Here is an 11388-nt window from a genome sequence, read left to right on the forward strand (position 1 = left end):
TCCCATCACCATATTCTTCATGAATACTCAATAACAGTATGTCACTGCTTTCAACATATGAAGAATTTCACTTACTGTAATATCCTACAATTTTCTACTAGTCTGTCACTTATAAGTAGTGTAGAACCTGGTGCATAACGGTCCCAGTGGTCGCAACACATCAGCATAATGAGTTGAAATTATCAAGAAAAATGTCAGAGCAGTAGAAGTAATAATAGTATCAGTGTTATTAAAAAAGATTAGGAGTAAATAATAAGATTCAGGAAGAATGAAAAAGCGAAAACGAATGCAAGGAGAACTTTAAAGTTAAAGATATATGAAAAAATATGGTAAACGCATTTGCCCTATTAAGAGTAATCAAGATATATAAATCGACGTCTCCAGCCATTAGTTACCATGATTACCCGGACCCTAACCAGATAGACCCCAACAACCTATATGGCTAATTCCACCAGTCAATGATCAAATGGACTGATATCAAGTCTTGATTTATTCGTCTAGCTTTCTATCAACCTATTCCTACACCAGTATATATCGCGTGTTGAAGTTGGCAGTGAACTAAACGCTATGCATATTCCCCGAGAATACAAACATTATGCTTATGACCATAGTCTAGTCACCTTTAATAACAACACTAATAAAGAGTATGAGATTACTTTTTGGGATTAGGACATGATAAACCATTGAATAAGTCATTATTATCTTATATAGTTGGAATCATGAGTCAATTGAAGCTAGACCACCATGGAAAACCTGGAAGAACTGGACGGCCGTCTCGTCCTATTGTGGAACTCCTCAGCAGTACGAATCCATGATCCCGCATTCGCGAGATTAGAACCCAGGACCCATCAGTCACGCGCCATAGCACTTAACCGATAGACCATTAAGCCGGCATCCAACGGTGTTAATGTCTAACTTCAACCAATCCATGAAATTGAGCAACCATTCAGCATTGTTTTCAGTGAGTTACTACCTCACAACAGAGCTGGTTGAACTCCACTGGTCACTGCTTCTCACTAGAACTCCAGGAAATACCTCATGAAGCCAGTCACTAGGAGCGTGTGATGAAGTGAATTTAAAAACTTCACCCGATCGCACAAGCAGGTGGCTTATCGGGACTCATTAGCTAAGTGGATAACGTGATGGCGTTTGAAACGAACGGTACTGGTTTCGAGTCCTAAAGTGAACATCAACACTGTGATGCAGGTACATCCATCTGACGTGTCCCAAACAGGACGAAACGCGCATCCTAGATTCCACTGCTAGCCACTATCCATCTTTGCTCATAAAGCTTGTGACTTCAGACAATATCGAGGCAATCCACATAGGATACACATATGCCAACAAGAGACTGATCAATTGCAGTCCTAAATAACAATGGGAAGATACAAGTAAACAACATCAAGTGAATTGATTATTGATCAGAAGGGGTTTTGTGGAGAATTTAGTATTTTCATAGTTGAAATCATGAGTAGGTCCTGGGTTCGAATCTCGCGAGAGCGAGATCGTGGATGCGCACTGCCACTGAGGAGTCCCATAATAGAACGAAACGGCCGTCCAGTGTTTCCAGGTTTTCGATGGTAGTCTAGCTTCAATTGACTCATGATTTCAACTATGAGAATTTATTCTTATCTATTTGGTATCCATCAAGAAAGTGCTATATAAAAAATAGAATAATTTCATAACCTTATAGGTATGAAGATAACTTACCAACCAGCATTTGTTACCTCCGTTAAACTACACTGCAATATAAAAATGGAAAACATTTCAGTTTTTTAATATCAGTATTATAATTGGAGGGGATAGGAGTGAAAAGAGAAGATGTTCATATAGTAAACAAATAATGTATTTCAATAAGAATTAACAATTTACATACACACACACACACACAAAAAATCTCCATACAACTTTTATACATACAAACAAAAAAAAAACATAAATAGGGATACAAAAACATCTCCATCCATTTGTATACACAAGAAATAGACGACTTCGGTTCATTGATACATTAGAAATACAGCAGCGCATAAGTCATATTCATATGACTAATGTACAGTATAACCTAATGGATCTTGTTCATTGTCAATTAGATATTGAATGGATTCAGAGATATGATGAAGAAGATTTTGAAGTTGAGGTCCAGAGAACAACTAGATATATGAAGAAAGAAGGTGAGAAAGAACAAAACATAACAGAATAAAAAGATAACTTTAACAAAAAGATCATAACTGAAATAATATACCCTATAATATAAAAAGATATCCTATTACATAATGACCGTTGCTGCTACCTTGACGTGGTGGTCGGGCTTGCCTATCGTGATGAACTAATCGAGCTATGCTGGCTGGAACAATCGTTCCTCAAGGTCCTACCATGCCAGACAGGTCGGTTGAAGAGCGGTAAGACTAAAAGCAGCAAACCCAAAGTCCGAAGGCGAAGTCGTACTGCTGACTGTACAGAGGTGTAACAGCAGTAAGGTGTTTCCTTCAGACAACCAGCATGACAGCGATGCTGCCTTCCCACAAGGAGGGGTGGGGTTAGAAAAGGTCGACCCTAAAAATGCACACCTCGCCTTATACCACGGATTTCCGTCTCCGGCGGTAAGGTCCTTTGAAGAATGAAGCTAACACGTCAAAAATCCACCACAAAAAGGTCGTGCGTGACCGGCCTCAAGCAGTTGTTCCTTGGGCACTGCGGTCACGTTCCCAAGTCGTTAAGACCAACACTAATCCAACTTCCTTTTCAGGTCCCTCAAGAAATACCCTTCCACGGTGTGGGCAGCTGGGAAGTGATATTAGCCCTCATACCCGTAACTGCACACGAGACCAAGTTGGTCACATTCATTACATAATGAGCAGAAGCAAGTATTTTATCTGGGTCTTTTAATCGATCAGTAACTCAGATTCATGATACACTTAAAGTGAATGGTTGGTAAAAAATAATAACATTTTTTTAATAGGCGATTGATGGGGCTATATTCCTGTCTTCCTGAAAAATCTTGAGTTAAGTACCATTTGTAACCATTCATGCATGAATCTCATTCATTCGATTTGGTACTGTATCTCCGATATTTAGAGTACCACGCTGTAATGTATATCACTGATATAGTAAGTTAATCAGAAGTAACCAAATGAGAGGGTCACTTGATGACAATCTGAAATGACCAATTTGACCACTTTCCCTCAGTTATTTCACCGACGTTTAATAAACATGAAAGTAGTGTCAAATAAAAAATGTCGACATCCAGTGAATTAACTGATTTTTTTGAAAAAAAGATTAGTTCTCATCACCAATTCATAACACTTGGAAGACTATTGGTTAGCGTATTTTTAGCCAGGTTGTTTTCTATGGGATTGGGTTGCCGATCCCGTGCCTAACCCTCCTCCTTTACTCGGGCTTAGGACCGGCAGTAACCCTAGAAGTTCTAGGCGAGGTAAGCGCTAACTTGGAATCCTGAAGGTAAAAAGAAAAAAATACCAAGGAACACATTGCGTCGGTAATCTGAATCAGATACCAAAAGAATCAATAGCGACTGTAAACAACAGGAGAGGATTGTCCAGGATAAAGTTCGATGGATAATCCTGGTCGGTAGCCTATGCTCTTCCACGAGGAGTAACAGGCGTAAGTAAGTAAGGAAAACAATTGAAATTCTAGTTTACCATTCATCATTTGTAACTATTCACAACCTTGAAAACAGACAAAAACGCTTGAATTCCAAAACAAATCCTACCTACCTTGAATAAACCATATTCATTATCTACAATTAAATTAGATAATTCAATACATTTTTGATGTAATCCAGCAGTTTGATATAAACGAACAATAAGAAATACTGTCTCTGTAATACATGTCTCTCGTAGTACATTCATTTGTAATTGACGTGAAGTAGAATTTTCACCAAGTCCATCAAATAAATCTTCTTTATTTACAAGTAATGTTCCACAATGTTTTTCATGTGTTTCACCTTCATTATATTCTATTTCATGATCCATTAGTTTATCATGATGAAAATTCATACTGTGATTATGATTAGTTTTTGTTGTCGATGTTAATCGATCATTTGGATCCATATTCAGCTGCTGCTGCTGTTGTTGTTGTTGTTGTTGTTCTATATCAACTAGCCAACCAGGATGAGGATATGTCAATAATGCTAAGAGTTTTTCAGCTGCTGCCTATATATATGTATAATTTGTGTTTATTTACAGATAAAAAGAATAAATAATTTAGTTAAATGGATTTTATAGAGATCAGTTTGATTTGTAGGTTATATATTCACTTAAGACTCAACACAGCATACACCGCAAGATTAATCTGTGAAAATTCAGTGAATCTTTAGGAATACCACTGATGTCGATTATCGTACAAGCTACACGAATATGCACCCTTAGACTTCATAGTTCAAACTAATAAACAAAGAATTGAATATTTGATATGATTAGTCTAAAACGTCAATCTGATCCCAGTAACAAATATGTGCTCATGCAGAAGGGAAGACTAAGAGTGTGTAGAAAGCTCCGTTGCTATAACCCAATAAATGTGTGCATTATGTCTGTAGTGACCTAGAAAGGGGGATGTGGTCAGTAATCCGGAGCTGATTATTAATTTATTCATTCATAATAGACTTATTAATATTTTCGTTCCGCGCTGATTGTGTAATAGTATGTGATCTGTCTGGCCTTGTAGCAAATAAAACATACGTTATGTTCAAGCTCCTCGGGTATATTGCCTTCCCGTCATGAAACGTACACTCTCCTCTGTATTGGTCGAGGTAAGGGCAGATCGGTTAGCTAGCAAAATGTAACCAAATGAGTTGCGAACTAAACTAAAATGGTGCTTAAGATTAAGTCAGGGGGATCGTTGTAGGTGTGTAGGTGATTAACAGTTCCTTGAATTATATTTAATCATGAAAGAATATTCCTTCCTGAAAAATCTAATCTTCTAGTCGGTTAATATGTTAAAGCTGACCGTGAATATCGATAGTTGGTGAAGCAAGGCGTTTTTTAAGCAGCATCTCCTGGGATGAAAACATCTTACTACTAACTCATGTTTATTTATTTAATTGTACGAAGTTCAGCTACAGTTCATGCTTACATGATGGGACGTTTTTCAAACCTTATTTCACTATTAAGAATGAAACTATTAGCATTAACTAAAGCAATATTACAATCTTAAATAAATTGATGACTACATTCAATATACTATTGTAATGGCCTGAGATCTGTCTCCATGTAGGTTGTTTGCTGCTTGTTATCGAAATATACATGTCGTCCATCCTCGTATATGCTCATAGACTTAACTCGCGTTAGTGAATAACGGAATAAGTCAAATAGGAGAATGGATTTTTGAATACGTATATTTTGTACAATCGTTGATCGGAAAGCGAAGCAAAATAAAATGACACACAATGGAGTAGGCGAGTGAGCCAACTCAATTTAACCAAGTGTGAATCCATATGTATAGTTAAACAAATATAAGTTACAGACAAATGGTGGATACCGCAAGTAATTAGCACACATATGATCATATAACAAGTGCGAGTGCGGGATCATGGATGCACGCTGCTGAGGAGTCCCATAATAGGACTAAACGGCCGTCCAGTGCTTCCAGGTTTTTCATGGTGGTCGAGCTTCAATTCACTCATGAAGAATGGATAGATTAGTCTGTTCAGAGGTTAGAATAACCTATGTGAGCTTGACATAATACCAGCCCCCCTACACTATTTTAGCTTCATTTTCACCCGTTCATTTATATTTATGTTTCACACAATAATGTGGAGAAACAACCATTTTTTATAAGCAACTTAATCATACTTTAGATGAATCTATCCAACTACCCATGGACAGACAAAATCACTTCACTATCATAAATACAAATGAAAACAATCATAAAAAAAGATAGACAATAAATTCATAACCAACCTCTGTATCCAAACGTGTATCATGTCGCCAACGTTCAAGACGTGCTAAATACTCTTTTTTTGATTCTTCAATAGCAAGACGTTGTGCTAAACCACGAGGACCATATGTTGTATGCATAAGATTATTATTATTATTTGTTAACGAAGACGGTTGTACTGGTCGATTAGTATGTACTTGTTGATACCAGTCAGCAAATGCATCCTTAATTAGTAAACAAAGTAATGAAAAGATGAAAAACAAATGAACAAATAAATTGTATTCGGAAATCATGTAGTTAATATCCATTATTTGAACACATCAACATTGGTACAAGGGGGCACTTAAATATATATGTGTCACACAACAAAAATGAGATTGTAAAGAGATAGAGAAAGGAAGGGTCGTATAATTAAAAAAAAGAATAAAAATGAGTAGAAATTAGATCAACTCTCCGCTTTTTTCAACCAGTCCCAGTGTCGGTAAATAATGCACAACGAGGAATTCTCTGGGACGACATTCGTAGAAAATGTCCAAGCCACCGAAGTCGATGTTTCAAGATGGTGACACCAATTGGATTATCGTCGTTGTGCCCGAACACACGATACCGAACCTCTGCATTTCTAACATGATGTTGCCACTGGACGTCAGCAACCAACCGGAAACAACAATAATCAAAGACAAAGAGTCGTCTAACATTCTCAACTCGGAGAGGCCAGGTCTCACAAGTGTAGAGCGAAAACGTTTTCATCGACGTATCATAGATCTGACCATCTACACCCAGACTAATATCTCGAAAGTGCCAAAAATAGCCTGGACACTGATTGCCAACTGACCAAGTGCAGATTACATGGCTTGGATATCATAGCATACAAAGACAACATCGTCCACATATTCAATACCGAAGTCTTTCTCCAGACAACAGATCCACACCACCATTACCTATATCCGTCAGAGCTGTTTCCAGAACGTTATCGATAGCAAAATTGAGGAGGTATAGAGAGATTGGGAAACCTTGCCTCACTCCACTGCTTGAATGGAACAATTAAGAGAGGTGGTAGTATTCCCTAACTCTTTCGGAGGTGTCTATATGTAGCACTTTTAAGATGTTGACAAACTTCTCAAGTACACTCTTCCTCGACAGACAATCCCAAGGAACAGTCCATTCCAACAAATCGAAGGCGGCTCTGATGTCAAGAAACACTACGACTGCTGGCCTACAATAAGTATGGCGGTGTTCTAACATTTGGCGGGGGGTGAAGGTCGATCAACATATCCTTGACCAGAACGAAACCCATCCTGGTCCTCGCGACTCAATCTTTCACTGGTACTGAACAATCTGCACAGTAACACGGAGGTCAATAATTTGGACGCAATAGGTAGTAAAAAGTTATTCCACAGGTGACGTGAACCTTCTTAAAGGTCGAAACAACTATCGACTCATTTCATGATGTGGATACACTCTCTAATTGCCAGACGTTTGTAGACAACTTGGTCAGTTCCCTAACCAGAAGGTCAAAACCATCTTTAAAACGGGTCCAAGGTAAGCCATCTGGCCCTAGTGACTTGTGGCGCTTCAAGAGTTGACGTTCGTGGCGGCCCTCCACCTCGTTAGGTGGATCATTCGGCTTACATGATCTCAGAAATTTCAATACCGATCATCACTTACCGACGCTGAAAGGTCATCGGTCTATGAGGTGACACCATAAAAGAAAAATATATAGGACTGTCGTCTGTCTGTTTCTCATGACTAATCTGATTACAGTCCTAGCGATTATGAAACTCAGTAGTTTGAAACGATATTAGACCTGGCTCAGAATAAAAACCAACGGTGACTCTGATGTAGTTTCCTTTAAATTTGTTCACAGAAATGAAAGGAATTCCCTTAACTGAAAGAGTTCTCTCTCGGTTGTATTGTTATTTAGACTGTACACCCAATTATATACTGCTTCTGTTTACTCCTCCTTTTCCACATTTATTTTTTTTACAATGTTATTTCTTTAATTTGTGAAAAGTAGTTTTTCATGGTTCACACCTCTATTAAAATGTATGTATATTAAATGAATTCCATGAAGTCACTGACAACTGGATTGAGCCATGTTGGTAGGTGTAGATTACCTGGTTGGGATTCGCGAGATGATAGCAATCGATGGTTAGAGACCTTGAATGACATGGCTCAAAATCGTTTGCAATGGCGAAGGTGCATCCACTCTGTGTTCTACCAAATTCTAATCTTCTGAATTCTTCATGTCTCTATCCTTTTTCTCTTTTCAAATTTATTTTACTGGATTACACTCCTTTAATAACATCTTCAAACCCTAATCTTTCACATAATGCTTATACTCTTACTACTTCTACCACTATGGGATTTGAGTCGACAACTGCATCTCCGTGTTAATGTGGTATGGCAACTCGAATTGATGGACGTAAGTACGAAGTTCTACGTTGTGACTCACTGACTTACTGACTGAAAATAAGTGGAATGTAAAAAATGTAAATAATATTTCCATAAAACTAACCCGGCTTTCTAAATATAAAGTAAGACATTCATGTTCACGAATTGTATTCACAAGCCAATCAGGTGAATCCAATTTCTCACAAATGATTTTAGCATGTTCTAATGTACCAACGGGTAATTTGGATAGAACCTTAAGATGAGTACGAAAGAAAAAACAAAATTAAAGAGTATATCCTCTTTGTTTTAATTCTAGACAACAACAAAAAAGTACTCTCTATATAGATACAATACGGTAAATGATTTCGAAGAGATATATGAGAAAAAAATAATAAAGCCAATACTACAATGATATACTCCAAAAGCAATGTATCATTTCATTTTTGTAATGTTTGTTTGAATTTTTCCATTGATGTTTAGGATTTCAACTGGGTTCGAGTCCCGGAGTGAACAACAACTTTGGGATGCCGATGATACTGATGAGTCCTAAGTAGGTCGAAACGCGCGTCTTGGATTCCATTGCTAGCCACTATCCATCTTTGCTTATAAAAGTAATGTAGTTAGAGGTTAGAGTGATTATTTAAAATTAGAATCCATCCATAAACGTGCAGTCAAGATTGTTTTTCTAAGGACAGAATATTAATTGCATGTTGGATGGTTTACAGTAATAGACAGAGAGATCCAATCATCTGTGATCAACCAATTATAGATAGCTCAATAATAGAATAATAAAGTCTAAGACTGTGAAGCTAGATGACCCCAGTTCAAATTCTACAGAGAGTATCTTGAAATTGTCGCTACGTCTTGCTAACGGGTGCCAACTAGCACGGAACCTAGGTCCACAATTTTCTTTCGATTATCTTTAATTATTTAACAGAAAGCACTGTATGTCCCAGGTTTTATTCCAGTTGATATTCATCACCTGGATGTACTTGCATTCTGAAGATGAGTTTGATGCTTAATGCAGAAATTTGAATATACGCTACCTTATGTCAAAGATGCTACCACTATGATATTTGATTCGTGACTGATCATTTAGTAGTAGCAATCATTTTCATGTCTGTCGATCCTTTAGTACCGATTACATTCTACTTAAAAACCTTTAATTCGAGCACCAACCTAATCGATTTAACATCTTGAGATAGTGAAGACTTTTAGTTCCAAAAAAGTGATTTTGATAGAGTTGCATCCACTGAACCGAGCGTTTTAATCGTGAAGCTTCCGTGATCTTTTTAAACAATATCATGAACATAAATTTATAAATGTCGAAGGGAATTTTCAAAAACAATAACACGAGAAGTATCAACAAAGATCAATTTAATCTAAGATTGACAGAACAAGTTATTAATCATATGTAAGAGGAATTCAAATAGCTCACTTCTAACTGAAGTTTATGCTGGTTATGTTGTCTAGAGAGAAAGTGAAGACTTCACAATTAGATCGTTCAAAGCTGTCAAAATGACTTAACATTGTATGTAAACAGAAACATTTTACTGCCATAGAGAATAAATACATTCAAACTCTATTCTAAAGTCATTCAACTTTACCAATACAAAGGAATAAGCAACATAGACAAGTGGGAGAAAAATAAAATAACATTTTCATTTTGTATTGTTTGTCTGAATCTTCACTTTGATGTTTAGGACTGCAATTGACCAGCCCCAAATCGGACGAAATGCGCGTCCTGAATTCCACTACTAGCCACTATCTATCTCTGCTTATAATGCTTGTGAATTAAGGCTACATCGAGGCAATACGCACAGTATGCACATATGCCAATAAGAGAGAGACTGATCAATTGCAGTCCTAAACATCAATGAGAAGATTCAAACAAACAATACCAAGTGAATTTAACTTCACCCTATTGCACAAGCAAGTGGTTATCAGGACTCAGTAGATGAGTGGATAACGCCATGGCGAAAGGTACTGGGTTCGAATCCCCAAGAGAGAACATCAACTCTGAGATGCAGGCACATCCAGCTGACGAGCCCTAGATAGGACGAAACGCGCATCAAACTGGATTCTACTGCTAGCCACTATCCATCATTGCTTAAAATAACACTTTTTTTATTAAAAGAAAACAAAATTATAATGATAAACACCTACCTGTTGTGCTGCTTTAAATGAATGCATTGCAATAAATACTCTTAATAAACTATTAGCTAAACATAATGCTTCACCACGTTGATCTGGATTATAAAATAACCAATCCATTGCAATAATACGTTGTTTATCTAGATCAGTTAATTTACCAATTTCATGTTTATTACTGTTACTATTACTATTATTATTATTATGTAATAGTTTTGTGAAAAAGTCCATTTCATTTGATGATGATGGTTTCATACAACCATTTTGTTTAGATAATATTGAATGATGACCAATTGTATTAGAAGAATATTGATTCATTGAGGATAATTCAATACGTTGTTTTGATAATCTTACTACTGACCTTGTTAATTTAGATAAATTAAAACCATAATTAACAGCTAATGATAAACAATGTTCACGTTCAGTTGGATGGTTAATTTCTATAAAGGAAGTGGACGGAAAAAGTAAGAAATGAAAGTTGTAATAATCATAATACATCAGTAAATTATTAGTAATTATTATTATTTTATAGAGTTGAGATCATGAGTGAATTGAAGCTAGACCAACGCGGAAAACCTGGAAGCACTGGACGGCCGTTTCGTGGGACTCCTCAGCAGTGCACAGCCACGATCCCGCCTCGCAAGATTAGAACCCAGGACCTACCAGTCTTGCGCCAGACCACTTAACCGATAGACCACTGAGCCGGCATCCAACGGTGTTAATGTCTAACTTCAACCAATCCACGATGTTTGAGCAACCGTTCACCAATTGTCTTCAGTGAGTTGATATCTTGCACACAGACGTGGTTTGAACTCCACTGGTCACTGCTTCTCACCAAAACTCCAGGAATTATCTCTTGAAGTCAGTCACTAGTGAGTATATGATTATAATCAAAAAGGGTTTTTGTGGAGATTTATTATTTGCATAGTTGAAAGCATGAGTCAATTG

General features: G+C 37.1%; 1 protein-coding gene across 1 annotated transcript in view; it reads right to left on the reverse strand.

Annotated features, from left to right (window-relative positions):
* Nucleotides 1-3665: 3665 nt before the first annotated feature.
* Nucleotides 3666-11388, reverse strand: part of Smp_001090 (putative nuclear pore complex protein) — a gene marked incomplete at both ends in the record, with an annotated part of 32026 nt that continues 24303 nt past the window's right edge. The window contains 5 exons of the mRNA XM_018795188.1: nt 3666-4172; nt 5919-6119; nt 8414-8542; nt 10495-10583; nt 10698-10880. Of these exons, the coding sequence (XP_018649525.1) occupies nt 3666-4172; nt 5919-6119; nt 8414-8542; nt 10495-10583; nt 10698-10880 (1109 nt within the window). The remainder of the gene's footprint in view (nt 4173-5918; nt 6120-8413; nt 8543-10494; nt 10584-10697; nt 10881-11388) is intronic.

The sequence above is a fragment of the Schistosoma mansoni genome, chromosome 1 (genome assembly GCF_000237925.1).
Source record: "Schistosoma mansoni strain Puerto Rico chromosome 1, complete genome".
NCBI lineage: Eukaryota > Metazoa > Platyhelminthes > Trematoda > Strigeidida > Schistosomatidae > Schistosoma > Schistosoma mansoni.